The 15,040-nt window shown below is 40.0% G+C and overlaps 1 protein-coding gene across 2 annotated transcripts in view; it reads left to right on the top strand.

The window, feature by feature from the left end:
- The window catches only part of VPS41 (VPS41 subunit of HOPS complex), a 221,199-nt gene that overhangs the window by 24,799 nt on the left and 181,360 nt on the right, over positions 1-15,040 (top strand). For both annotated transcript variants that reach the window (XM_053655114.1, XM_053655113.1), the window contains exon 3: positions 6,685-6,792. In XM_053655114.1, coding sequence (XP_053511089.1) covers positions 6,685-6,792 — 108 coding nt within the window. The remainder of the gene's footprint in view (positions 1-6,684; positions 6,793-15,040) is intronic.

Raw genomic sequence — 15,040 nt, 5'->3', positions numbered from 1 at the left:
TTCGCCTATAGGTACATAAACAAAAGTGTCTATTTGTCACTTTTTGTTACTTTTCTTTTTTCTAGGTTCTTTAGACTTGGTTAATTAGCTATTTCATGTTTTAACAACATGTCACTTTTTGACAGGCAGCAGGTCCTGGGTTGGGTTAATTATCATTAGTTATTTTTCAATTTATTTTATTTTTATTTTTTAACCCTCACCAAGGTTATGTTTGTTGATTTTAGAGAAGAAGGAAGAGAGTAAAAGCAGGGAGGGGGGAGAGCAAGAGAGAAAAGAGGGAGGGAGAGGGAAAGTAAGGAGAAGGGGGTGAGAGACAGAGAGGAAAAAAGAAACAGTATTTTGTGAGGAACATCAATCAGTTGCTTCCCACACATGCACCATCCAGGATTGAACCCTCAACCTTCTGCCATATGGCATGAACTCCAACCAACTGAGCCAACTGTCTGGGACATTAGTTTTTAAAAGAAATACTAGTCTTGACTCCTGCTCAAGATGGAGGTATAGGTAAACATGGCTTGCCTACTCTCACAAGCACATCAAAATTACAACCAAACTATAGAAAAAAACCATCATATAGAACTGTCAGTAATCCAGTAAAATAGAAGTCCAACAACTACAGAATAAAAGAAACCACATCCATCCTGAGTGGTAGGCATGGCAGACATGTGGAGTGGGTTGGTCTTATATTCACGTATAGTGGATACATTTGTGGGTGGGGTATATTGGGAGTGAGGAGCCCCAACCCCACACTAGGTCCCCCAGTGCTAGGAAATTAAGCTCCCATAACTTATGGCTATAAAAACCAATGGGGTTTGAGTCAGTAAAAGGAACTACTGGATCCCCAAGAAATACCTCTTAAAGGGCCTAAACAAGGACTTACTCAGACTCACTCCCTCTGAGCTTCAGCACTGGAATAGCTGCTTAAAAAGCATGGGGAACTGAAGTGTCTGGCATAAAGACGAGAGCAAGGGGATAGCTTTCTTTAAGACAGAAAGGTGGGCAGAGGTTATTTTTCCTTTTCTGAAGCCTCCCTTCGAAGAACCACAGAGCCAGCCGAAGGTACCATATCTGTGACTCCATCTACCTGGCTAAAAGTATTCGCTCCTCTGAGATCCTCTGAGGCTCTGTCCCTCCCAACTTACAGGCCCACCCAAGCTGTTGACTGTGGCCTTTCCATATGAATGGCTGGCCTTGGCTCATGCTTTGTAATTTCCTAAACCCTCTCAAGCAACAGCCAGCCTGAGAGAGCCTCAAGGCCCCATACATCTTGCTAAGTGGCCCTAGGCCCAGCACTAGTAGCAGCCAGCCTAGGTTCACAGCTTGGCTTTGCCTGGGAACCTCCAAGACAAGCACAAGTAGCAGCCATGATTGTTTTGTGACTCATGCAAGGTGGCCTAGGCAAAACACAGGAGGGGGCTGACGTTGGCCTGCACCACCTGTGAAACTCCAGAACCTGCACACCCAGTGGACAGCTAACGATCACGCTGAAGCACCACCACCCTGCCCCCACACAGCTTATCCTCCATGGAGAGCCAAGGTTGGTGGTCAGTGGTCATAGCCAGTCTTTGCAGCTTACTGGCCTGAGTAGATCCCTTGCATTGAACTGCCAACAGCAGTCAAGTCTCAGCTTACAAGAGCAGGGTGCACTCAGCCAACATGGAGGGCACAACTCAATACCCAGATTGGGTGATAGGGGAGGCTGTGTCACTGGATCATACAGAACATCTACTACATTAGCTCATGCCACCAAGACGAAGTCATAGTAGGTCCACCTAATACATAGAAACAAACAGGGAAGCTGCCAAAACAAGGAGAAAAAGAAACATGGCCCAGTTGAAAGAGCAGATTAAAACTTCAGAAAAAAAAAAAGAAACAACCTAAAAATGGAGATAAGCAATCTATCAGATGCAAAGTTCAAAACACAGGTTATAAGGATGATCAAGGAACTCATTGAACACCTCAAACAGCATAAAAACGGCCCATTCAGATACAAAGGGTACACTAATTGAAATAGAGAACTATTTACAGAGAAACAACAGTAGAGTGCATGAAGCCAAGATCAGATCAATGGTTTGGAATATGTGGAAGCAAGAAACAACCAATCAGAACAAGAAGAAGAAAGAAGAATCCAAGGAAGTGAGGATGGTATAAGCAGCTTCTGGGACAACTTTAAGTGTTCCAACATTTATAGGGGTGCCAGAAGGAGAAGGGGAAGAACAAGAAATTGGAAATGTATTTGAAAAATATAATCAAAGAAACTTCCCTAATTTGGTGAAGGATATAGACATGCAAGTCCAGGAAGCACAGAGAATCCCAAACAAGATGGAGGCAAAGAAGCCTACTCCAAGACACATCATAATTAAGATACTAAAGGTTAAAAATGAGAGAAGCTTAAAAGCAGCAAGAGAAAAGCAATTAGTTACTTACGGCAAAATTCCCATAAGACTGTGAGCTGATTTCTCAAAAGAAACTTTGCAGGCTAGAAGGGATCGGCAAGAACTATTCAAAGTCATGAAAAATTGAGAACTATAGCCAAAATTCCTCTACCCAGCGAAGATATCATATAGAATCAAAGGGCAGGTAAAGAGCTTCCCAGAAAAGAGAAAACTAAAGGAGTTCATCATCACCAGATGATTATTATATGAAATGTTAAAGGGACATATTTAAGAAAAAGATTAAAAGTGTGAAGAGTAAAATGGCAATAAATATGTATCTATCAACAATTGAATCTAAAAAGCAAAATAAGTAAACCAGAAGAACAAAGACAGTCATGGATTTGGAAAGCATTTTGATGGTTGCCAGATGGAGGAGAGGTGGGGGAATTGGTGGAGAGAAGGGGATTAAGAAGTACAGATAGGTAGTTACTGAATAGCCATGGAGAGGTAAAGTACAGTGTAGGAAATGAAGTAGCCAAAGAGCCTTCACATGGCTCATGGATATGAACAATGGTGTGGGGATTGCCTGATGGAGTCAGGGATGCTGGGTGGAGGCAGAAAAGGGAGAATAATTGGGACAACTATAACAGCATAGTACAATATAATTTCAAAAAATACTATAGGTCTTTTATATAGGTGCTTATTACATGCACATTTGTTGCTAGTAGTTCTTAAAGATATTCTTGGAAAGTTAACAGTAGTTAACATTTTCTTTGTTTTTAACACTTGTTTCTAAATAAACATCTAATAGCTTATATATGCTTGGAGAAGAAAAATTGAGAGCTCATCATATGCATGGCATACTGATTTATTTTTAACCAGGTTTATTGCTCTTAAAATGTAAGTACTACTCTTGTAGCTAGACTACGCAATGGCCTTCAGTGACCCTTGCTTCCTATTATTCCTGTCCTGTATCCTCCCTTTTCACTCTGAATCTTGGCTGACCTGCGAAAGTACAACCTCTGAAGCCAGGTCATATATAACATTGAGGCTTCCAATTTGCTCTTTCTTGGATCACTTACTCTGGGAGAAGTCACTTCTATGAACTGAGGACACTCGTAGGGCTCTAGGGAGAGGTCCATGAGGCAAGGAACCATAAATATAAACCCTCCTGCTAACAGCCAGTACCAGCTTGCTGACCATTTGAGTGAGCCATCATGGGAGTGGATAGATACTCTACCCCCAGTCAGGCCTTCAGGTGGTTCATACCTCAGCTGGCATCTCGCCCACAGTCCCATGAGAGACCTGGAGTCTGAATCACCCAGCTAAGCCACTTCGGTGATGCTTACCCACAGAAACTGTATGAAATAATATACATTTGTTGTTTTAAGTCATTAAATATTAGTGTAATAGTAATAGCAATAGAAAACTAATGCACCTGCTAAATAAACACATTTTAAAACATTTGCTGTTTATCCCATAGTTCATATTATTTGTAGTCATAAAGATTGTGGCAGGAGGCTTCTGCTATGATTTGTAGCATTACTTTCATAGGAGAATGGATAGTGTGTTATTCAGAGCATTGACTTTAGAGCATTTATAACTGAATTTGAATTTTGTCATTGTGTGTGTCTTGGTGAAATTACTTAAAATTTCTGATCATTAGTGTTTACTGAAAATGTTTAAAATGAAATAAATAGTGTTTTTCTAGAGTCAGTATGAAATAAGGTATCCGACATTAAGCCTATAGCATAATGTTTGATATGTGTCATCCTGTCTTCTTATGCCCAAATTAGCCTCTCTCCTTGTGAAGATACAGTTCTTAGCCATGGAGGTGGAGACTTTATAAACACTTGAGTTTGCAGTCTTTTCCTAGTGTGTTCTATCAAGTCTTAACAATCTTTGCTAGGCTCAGCACTTCTTACTGTGTGAGTTATTTTTTCTTTATAATATGATGTACCATGTGATTTTTCCTAATATTTTTCATCTTTTGGGTTATAGAGCTTCTTGAATTTGTGGATTGATGCCTTTTGTTTTAATAAATTCTGAGTTGTTACTTCTTAAATGTTTCTGCCTCCTATTCTCCTTATCTTTCTGAGACTATAAAAGTATGTCAGGCCTTTGTTCTGTATTCCACATATCTCATACATTCTTTTATTTATTTTTTATCCATTTTTTCCTCTAGGATTCCCTTTGTATATATTTTGACATGGTCTCCATTTCACCAATCCTGTCTTCTAGTTAGTTCATCTTCTTTTAAACCATTTATTGAGTTCTTAATTTCAGTTCTAAAATTTTTGATTCTCTGTTATAGATTATAAATTATTGTTGAAAGATTCTATCTTTTCATGTATTTTCTCCATTTTTTTAAACATATGTGTATTAGTCATAGTTACATTAAAATTCTTTTCTGGTAACTGCCATATACTAGGTCACCCATGGGCCTACTTTTATGGTCTTTTTTTTTTCTCTTTGATTTCTAGTCATTGGTCCTGTCTTGTAGCATACCTAATCATTTTTTATTGAATTCTCAGTATTGTAAGTGAAAATTACCAGGGGAAGTTTTTTTTCTCCAGGAGTCACCCATTACTTTACTGGACAGATAGGTTGGAGTTACATACCTTATTCCAGTCCAGGGTTGAACTGAGTCAAAACTAGATTGACAGTTTGGTAAGTAACTTTTTATGTACCCTGGGGCCCAGAGTTCCACTTGAAAGTCTGTGGTATTCACTAGAACCTTATTTGCTGATGGCTCCTCAACGTTAATTCTTATTTTCTCAGCATATTGAGGCAGCTGGTTTGTTTGCATTTTTGAGGCTTTCTGTTTAACTTTTTAGTCTCATACCTCATGTAGCTTTGAAAATTGGCAGTTTTTTTGTGGGGGAAAAGTGGCTGCCTCACTCTTCCACTAGGATCTTAGCCCCTCAGGTTTCCCGGTTGTCATCCTGTCCCCACAAGTACCAGAAGGTTTGCTGCTTTCCATATCTCCAGCAGTAGCCATCTTCCCAAGCAGATCTTGAGTGTTCACTTCTTTCTACTGTACCCAGAATTGGTACAGTATGTACCAATTGGGAAATCTCTAGGAAGAATGGCTGAAGAACGCAAGCTTACCTCTCCATCCTTTCCCTACTACCTTGGAATGTTGGTTCTTCTAGTTCAGGTTGCCCCAGCAGCCTTTTAATTGATGTCTTTGACTTATTTCATTAAGCCTTTCTAGTTATTTGGGACTGAAGTGTTGGTATGACTCAGGCTACTTAAATACTAGCTGAAAGGTAAAGACCGTACAATTATTTTTAAAGGAAAAGTCCATGAGTAGATTATTTTCGTGAACTTCTGTTTTGGCCAGCTTTATGCTGTCACAAGTATTGATATGTGCACATTCTTTTTCATTTTTCATTATTAAAATAAAGTCTTATTCTGAATCACTGTATTAATTTTTTTATTTTTTAAAGATTTTATTTATCTTTAGAGGGGAAGAGAAGGAGAGAGGGAGAGAAATATTAATGTATAGTTGCCTCTCGTGCATCCTCTGCTGGGAACTGACCTGCAACCTAGGCACGTGCCCTGACTGGGAATCAAACCACGGTTGTTTGGTTCACAGGCCTGCCACTGTATTAATTTTTATAAGTATCCTGGATTTATTAATTAATAGCCCTTATAGACAATAGAGATTCCTAACTTTATTTCATAACTGTGGGGATTAAGGATATCTTATAATGCTGTATCACAGTGAGGTTAAATATATAAAGTTAGTAATAATACCTATAAAATGATTAACAAATTTTTAATGCGTAAGTAGGTTTATTTATATGAGTAAACAAATATTTTTTGACATAAATAAGCAGTGATTGTTCATGGATTATCAGTTATTTAAAAGAAATATTAAAATATTTTTTAATATTTTAATATTAAAATAGAGGGGAAGCATATATTTTGCTTTATATAAAATTTCCTGTTCACTTTGACTTAATTTTTTGTAATTATATTTTCTAATTAAAATGAAAATTTGGCATATTTTCTACATAGTGGGTCAGTTTTACATTTAATATGCCAAAGTTGATTAATGTTAACAGTAAGTATATATAATCTTGTTTTCAATCTTTGAGTTTATTCTACCCATGCAGTCGTAGAGGCTGATACATCCAGTTGGAAAAGTGAAACATGAAGATCTTAACCTTTTGCTATAGTTGTAGTTATTTATAATCATTGAGGGAACCATTTCTGGGTTTCCCTTAAGAAATATGTTTTGAATTTTTGACAATATCAGATAAATCCATGGCAGCTGTTATTTTCTCTGCTTTTTGTGCAGGAAGAAGAGAGTGAAGAGGAACCCAAACTTAAGTATGAAAGGCTTTCTAATGGGGTAACTGAAATCCTTCAGAAGGATGCTGCTAGCTGCATGACAGTCCATGACAAGGTAAGATAGCTCTTGTAGAGGATTCTTTTGTTCGTCATTTCTTTTGTAAGTTTGTTTATACTTTGCAGTCCTCATGCTTTTAATGGTGATTTTTTATAGTAATTGTGTCTTCCTGCCATTCTTCCTCCTCCTTCCTCACCATAAAAAAATCAAAACAACAACCAAAAATATTATGTGTGTATTTGTGCACTCACAGAGAGCACACTGTAAGAGTGAATGATAGAATTTAGACGATGATGGATGTGCAAGATTTATAGTAAGTGGTTCTTGGAAACACTATCACATAATTCCTCAAATCATAAGTAATATAGTAGAGAAGTATTAAGATTAGAAACTCTGTGGATCTCAGTGTTTTCACAAGAGTAGAAGGTATTATGTTGGCAGTAATCAGCAAAAAGACCACAAATTATTACTTATATATTATATGAATGAATTAATTTATTCCACCGCGTCTTTGCTGGAGCTGAGCTTTGTTACAAAGCTCCCACCAACTCTCTGAGTCCAGGCTAAGTACTACTGTACTGTTTGCCTGTTCTTGGGCTAGAACAAAATGTGTCGTGATTGGAGTATTGGAAACAGGCAGTTTCAGTCATTGCCCAATGAGCCCTGTGAGGACCCTTTATCTTTCACAAAAGGCAGACTCCCCAGCTCTGATCCATCTCCTGACCATATCCTGATCCATATCCTGTGTTACTGTTAGTGTTGCTCATCCTTTTCCTTGACCCCACCCATTTCCTTTATACTTCAAATTATGTTCCATTGTAAATAGGTTTCCTGTATTCAGCATATCTCTAGAACATTTGTCTCTCCTTTCACCAGAAACAACACCTTGAGATGCCCGTCTTTTAGCTGCACCACCATCTGCTCCCCATTTATCATGATACCATTCTGTTACTATTTTTTTGATCTTTCTGTTACACCCTCTGGTTCTTTTGCTTACTTTCCCCTCTACCTTTCCTATATGTGTTGGTTATCCCAGTATTTGGCCCATTGTCCAGATTTACTCTAAATTTGTACTTTTCTTAATTTTAAATTTCATGATTTCTGTGTTTCTGTTTTGACCTGAAACTTAGTATGTTCATAACAAACTCATTTTCTTTTCCATCTAACCTTGCATTTATTTTTTATTCTCATTCTTATTTGGTGGCATCACCATCTCCTTTGTCATGTAGTCCGAAGCTGACTTCTCGCTCTCTACCCTATCAGTCCCTAAGTCATGGTGATTTTCTTATCACCTGAGCCCTAGCTGAGTCCCTCATCTTCTGTCAGCACTCAGTTTTTTCTAATTTAAACCAGTTTGTGCCCTGGTTGCCAGAATGATCTATTGAAAACACAGATTTTAAAACCCTTGTATGATTTTCATAATCTATTAAATAAAGTCAGGGCTCCTTAATGTGGTATGTAAAACTGTATGATCTTGCCTCCTATGTAATTGACCATAAAGGTGGTACTTTGACTGTAGTGGTTGGCTATTTTTACTCATAACATCTCTTGGCAACTTGAGAACAGGGGATAGCTCTTCCAACCCATCTCAGCTGCTTGAATTCATTCCCATCCTGACCCTTCTGGTATAGTTCAGAAATTCTTTGTTTCTTCCTGGAACTAATGCATGCATGGTGAACCAATCTATTTTCCTTCAGATTTGCTTTTATTCTAGTCCGTGCCTCACAGTTCTTTATACTAAAATAATCTTCCAGAAACTCAAAGCTGATCTTCTAATCCTCCTTCCTAGAATTCTTCATTGGCTCCCTGATGTCTTCATGATTTGGATACATACACTCCTTCCCTTAACTTTCCTACTCTTTATCTCCATAAATATTAATACCTTCTATTAACCAATTGTTTCTGCTCCATTGCCTGTCTCCTCCCATGATCACGAACTGGTTGCTTGTCATATAAAACTGTTTGTAATTTCTTGACTTTTTTCTGCTGTTTTCACTCCATGCCTTTGATGAAGTTGTATTCACTCTACCTAAAATGGTCTTTTTCACAGCCAGCCACATTTACCTAGTGTCTATTGTTCAACTCCTTGAAAAATTCAAAGGTCAGCACAGCTGTCATCTCTGATGTTCCATAAAGTCTTAAAGGTATTCCATGTTAAGCAGACTCTTTAAATTTAATTATAATTTACTATTTTTTATCTGTCCCATTGTACTGCCACCCTTTTAAGTCATACTTACTTATTATCTATGCATGTAACAGATTAATTTGGGATTTGGCCACCTGCTGCCATATACAACCATAAAACAGAGATTGGTGGGGAGAGAAAAAGGGTTTTATTAATAGGATTTAAGGCTTGGGAGAGCTGAGGTCTCCCCTGCTCAAACCCACTGTCTTCTGCAAAACACAGAAATACCCTTGTACCCCAAAAGACTAAAGTCCATTTCCAGAGGTCCCCCACATGCTTCTATCCTTTTTGGAGCTTGAGGTGGTGACATGAACAGGTCTCCATCCTCAGGCTCTCTCTTCAGTGCATGTACTTGTGGGTTTCATTGTCACTATCACCTTGTGCAACTTCTCTCTCTCACCGAGCCAGGTTGCACTGCCAGTTCACTGCAGCTGGTCATTCTAGAGCCTTAGTCCTCTGGGCCCCAGCATTCACGGCTGCTTGTGCCCCTGGGACCGAGGAACTTTCCTGATTTACTCATCAATGTACTGCTCTCAGAACGAGAGAGTAGAAGCAATCCAGGTCCCATGAACTGTGTAGCATAAGGTTGCAGCGTGCTGCTGGCCCATTGCTGGTAAGGTTCGCTTCCTGCATGCAGACCTGCTTCAGAACATGCAAGTCTTGAAACACAATTTTTCTCCTTGAGATCACCCTCATTGTCATCAAAGACTGCCAGTTTTAATTTTTGCCTGCTTATTTGCATAAACACAACAAGAACAGCACTTGCTCACATAGGGTTTTTAAATCTGCTTTGCTGTAACTTCTACAAGGGACTTTTAGATTGAGCTTTAGTCAGCCCTTCAGGGCACAGAAGCCAGTCTACACACCTGTCGTAAGGCTTTGCCTATAGTACCTATATACCTCAAGTCCTTGAGGTTCCTAGTATGTCTTGAGGTTTCCAATATGTCTTAAGGTTCCTCCTTGCTAGAAAGACTGTTGTGAACCACATGACCAGACAAGGTACCAGCCATTTCTCCAGTGGGCTTTTGTTGCTTTGAAAGTTCTTCTCAGTTCCTCAAGGCTTTCTGGTAAGAGCCAGAGTTCAGGCATGCCTCCTTCAGGGATGCCTTTCCAGTCGAAGTCTTGGTTAAGAAAACTACCATTGTCAGCTGATGTTGCTGGTTTTATGCAAAGAAACTATGCCATCACTCACTCATTAAGAATGACAAATTCTGGAGGGATCAGTAAGGAAGAAAAATACAAAGCCAAAAGGTATATTCTTGTTCTTCCAATATCCACCAAATTGCATCTCTATGTGTTATACCTTTCATTACTCACCTTCCAACTTAATCTAAAGTTTTAACTTTCAGAAACCTCAGTTTTCTTTCAAGACAGAAACAAAGCAAAATCTAAAGCAAAGATAGAGTTCCAAAAAAAGTGGGGGACTAAGACTAGCTTTAGAATCTTGACTCACACCAACTGTTCATGCCAACCAGTAACACAAGATGACCTTTCCAAAGGTCCAAAGGTCCTGAATCCCCAGTGGTAGAGACACTGTCTTGCCTATTAGTGTACCAACTCATCTCACAGCAGATACGTGTTCTTTCTAGCTGGTCTCATGGCTGAGACATGATCTTTCACCCTAGCTGTCCTGCCACCAACACCCAGCGACCTTTCCTAGATCCAGTGGCAGTGACATTCTATTGATCACTGGTCTCATGGTAGAGACAGAGAATTCCCATTGTGCACAGAACAGCAAAGTTCAAATCACATCCCCATAAATTTAGAAAGCAAGCAAACAATAGCTGTTACCAAGGGCTGAAGTTCTTTTCTTTCAAGTTTAAAACTTTTAAAACCTCCTACGTACCTTTACAACTTTCTACACACCTTCTGCAACTTTCACGGACCTTCTGTATTCTTTTACAACTTTTCTACAAATTTCACAGGCCTTTGCTAACTTTCTGCAGCCCTTCTGCAACTTTCATAAACCTTCTGTAGTCTTCACAACTTCTCTACGAAACTTTGATCAACTTTACAAACCTTCTTCAACTTTTTATATACCTTATATTCAGTCAAAAATAACCATAACTCACTTTCAGCCTTTGTCCTTTTTAACAATGGGAAGGACCATGCTTTAACTCTATATTAGGTAGCTACAAGTCCTTAGGTTTGCAAGCAGATCTTATAATTTCTTGCAAAACAGACTCTATAGGAATCCTATTGTGCATGACCTAAATGCCTGGACATACTGGATCTCGTCCCACTTTCCTAACCATTGCCAATAGCACTCCAACTCCAAGACAGTATAACAATATAGGGAACCATTTATGTGCCATTTCTCCCCATAGTCCAAAATGTACCTAGGCCTAACAGCATTGCAATAGAAATCGAGCTCCTCCTTATGCATTAGATGTTAACTGTACATAGTCCAGTCTACTAAAAATCCTCCCAGTGTGCTCACTCCAGTAGCCAAAATAGAATAGCCTTTATTGACCCAGGTGTACAGACCTATAATTATGAGGCCACTGATACACCAGGCAGACTGGGAACATAGAAGCAGAACTTGAACCCACAACTTCATTTCACAAGCAGGATTTGGGGTCTCATCTTCTGCCAACCAGGACTGCAAATTGTAGCCCCTTAAAACTCTGGTAATCCTCATCCAATTCTACCCACCTGGCTTTCCTGAGGACCTGTATGTGGGGCTGGAACAAATAGTGGCCTTTGAATGGTGACCCCCACAAATGCTTGAGTGATCTTCATCCCTTCCTGGAGTCTCTTTTCTAGAAGGCCCATTTCCTCAGTAGTTTCCCCAATGTGTGGATAGTCCTTGACCAGAGCCCAGGTTATGGCTCCCAGAGCGGCCCCCATTGGACACTGGTACATGGCTTTCGGAGCTCAAATGATGCCAGCTGTGAGCTTAGATGGTCTCTCACAGACCCCAGTTCATGGTCCCGGAACCGGAGGTGTTTCCATCAAATTCTAGTAAACTGACAAGTAGCCTGAACGGTAGGTGTGGTCCACCAGGTTTCGTGGAGCCAAAATGGAAGTGAAACCTAGGTGGCACACCCTGTATGGCGGCACACCTACATGACAGCCCAACTGGCACAACCCCCATGTGACCTGCAGCCTGCATGGCAGAGGTGGCCTGCCAAGTGGTAACCCCACATAGCTCTAACTGGATGCATACGGCACTGTGCCCAACCTCCTGTGTGCATGTCAGTACAGCTCACCCGGTATTGGGGTCCCTTTCTTCCCCCAAACTATTTTTTTCCATTATCCTGGCATTCTCAGCAATTGGCACTTTGAGTGGGGTTGCAGGGAAGTTTCCTTAAACTGGGAAATCCCCACAGCTGTACTCCTGGGGTCGATCTACCATAGGTGGCTGGAACAGGATTACAGTTTGCTTTGTCCCATCTAAGGGTGTCTAGTTCTGTTACAGGGTAATTTGGAATTTGGCCACCTGCCACCTTACACAACAATAAAACAGAGATTGGGGGGAAGGAAGGTGGTTTTTATTAACAGGATGCACAGTTTTAGGGAGCTGTAGTCTCCCCTGATTCTAGCCATTCTGTATTGATTCTAGCCATTCTGTATTGCAAAACACAAAATTCCTCTTGTTCCCTAAAAGACTGAAATCCAAACACATACCCAGAAGTTCCTCTCCATTCTTATCTGATATTTTTGGAGCCCAAGGTGGCTACATGAACAGGGCTCCATCCCCTGGCTCTCTCCAATGTGTACATGTGTGGGTTTCAGCGTTGCCATCCCCTCACACAGCTTCTCTCTCTCCCGGGGCCTGGAGTGCACTGCCAGGTCACTATAGCTGGTTGTAGTAGGGGCTCAGTCACTGGGCTCCAGTGTCCAAGGCTGCTGTAGCTCCTGGGGCTGAAAAACTTTTCTGGCATGTGCGTCTGTGTGCTGCTCTCAGAATGAAGGAGTGGAAGCAGTCCGGTACCTGTGTTCCATGTGGCACTGTGTCACAGTGTCCCAGTGTCCTGCTTGCCTGCTGCTGGTGAGGTGCACGTCCTGCATGCAGACCTGCTCCAGACCCTGTGAGCAGGGCAAGGCAAGAGCTGCGAGCTGGGCCTGGCATCCTGCAGTATCCTCTGAACACTCCCTGTCCTCAATGTGATGAAGAGCAAGGGACGAGGAAGAGAGGCAGGAAACTTGTGCATGCCCACCGTTTTAAATCGTTTCCTCCAAATCCCACTGCTGTGGGAGTGTCCGGTTCCCAAACAATTCCAGGTCAACACCCACCATGAGTGTCAGTCTGCACACTGTCTTTGCCCCTCAGGCCATCATGGTCTGGAAAATGGTAGGAGTTTCCCAGCCACATGTGGGGGTACAAGCATCTCAGCCCAGATTTGGGCATTACACTGGGGCCTCTGGAGCCTTGTTGGTTGTTCACTGTTGCCTTGGGCAACTTCCTCTGTGACCCCTTGCCCCATCTCTGGGGAAATGCGGACTCTCATGCAGCCTCAGGGTTTCTCCACTGGATTGTGGTTTCCCCTGCTCCCCAGTACTCAGTCCTGACCCCTCTGTTACATGCCAGTCACTTTTGTGTTTTGGGGTGTTGAATGAACTATCGAATGGATTAAATAGAAAACAAAGTGCACCTATTCAGATTACACTTCATTATCACCATACTTAAACCAGCTTGCCAAGGAGCCTGAGTGTTGTGCTAACTTTTAGATCAGTTTGATCTGAGGCCCCTGTTTTTGCTTTTGTTTTTGTTTTATGAGGTTTCTGGTACACTGGAGAGTATTTTAGTTCTTAATTCTGACCCTAGCTCTGCTCTTCATTGGCTGTTTCTAGGGAAATCACATAAACTCTCAGACTTACTTCTACTTATGTAATTAAAGGTACTCCCTACTTTGGAAAGTGCTATGTTAAACATAGATGATATTATATAACTGAGCACATTTAAAATGTGCTACTTCTTGTTTCCTCTGTGGTATTCAAAGGATTGCTTATCATTTCCACTTGTTTATGTACAAAAAGCCTAGTTATTCAAAGTAAAAGCACTTACACTAAAGGATGGTTCAGAAAGATTAGATGCCCAATCTAATTGTTTGTTAAAGGAGTCAAGTTTCTGTAATCAAACATGAAAGGGGCTAATTAAGTTATATTTATTCTTTGCCCATCCTGGATTGTAAGTACTCTCGTGTTAAAAAAAAAATTGATAGTTACAAAAACACAAGGCTTTTAATGACTGGAAAGGTAATCACATTTAAATAATTTGTATTTACATTTGTGATTTGTGGACAGTTTTGCTTTTTTGTTGTTGTATTTAAGTAGTCAAAACCATTAGCAAATGTGTGACTCATAATTTTCATGGTTAAATTTTTGAAGACCTCTCTAATTGGCCTATCAAACTTGTTATTTTTAAGCATATTTAATTATTTCTAAATGGGAATAGCAGTAATTTATCTAAGTGATGAAATATTTTTGCAAACAAAAGGTAGTTTGTCAAAAACACTGTATTTTTTGAAAAGATTCTGAAGTTTTGAAAAATAGTATAGTTTTATAGGTTAAAACTGTAAAATCAAAATAGTTATTTTGTTTCTTTTCTATCTTAAATATTGAATGGGTTAAGTTAGTAATTTTGACAAAAGAAAAAGAAAAGGAATTAATATACCCTGTATAGAACCTTTAAAACTTTAATAAAATGTAGTTGGAAGTGCAAATATGACCTTCACAGAGGTGTCAGAGATGATCTAGTTGTAAAACATTTGAAGAATCCAGTTCTCCTTAGTTTTCTAATAAACTAAATACAGTGTTTATGAGGAGAATCAGTACTGTCCAGTACTCAGGGTATAACAAGGTGAAATACTGTTTGTTTTTAGTTAGTGTTAAATGGTTTGTTTTTATAATTGAAATCTTGTCAGTGTCACCGTAGAGAAAAAATTACAACCGTCTGAGTTCTGTGTTTCTGATTATAATGTTCTTTTGCTTTGGTGAAAATATCCTGGTTTGGTTTATATATTCAAACTAATTTCTCCCCAGAATTATCCCTTGCCCCTTCCCTTTCCAGGGCCCAGGCACCCTCTTTTCACCAGGTTTGGTGTCTGCCACGGATGAATAATCGCCATGGCACCTAGTGCACTCAGGCAGGATTGTGCAGCGGAATCGTCATAC

Source organism: Artibeus jamaicensis, unplaced genomic scaffold (assembly GCF_021234435.1).
Source record: "Artibeus jamaicensis isolate MK-2021 breed Jamaican fruit bat unplaced genomic scaffold, CSHL_Jam_final contig_924, whole genome shotgun sequence".
In the NCBI taxonomy this organism is placed as follows: domain Eukaryota; kingdom Metazoa; phylum Chordata; class Mammalia; order Chiroptera; family Phyllostomidae; genus Artibeus; species Artibeus jamaicensis.
Note: the sequence above shows the minus strand (reverse complement) of the source record. Positions and strands in the feature narration are given on the sequence as shown.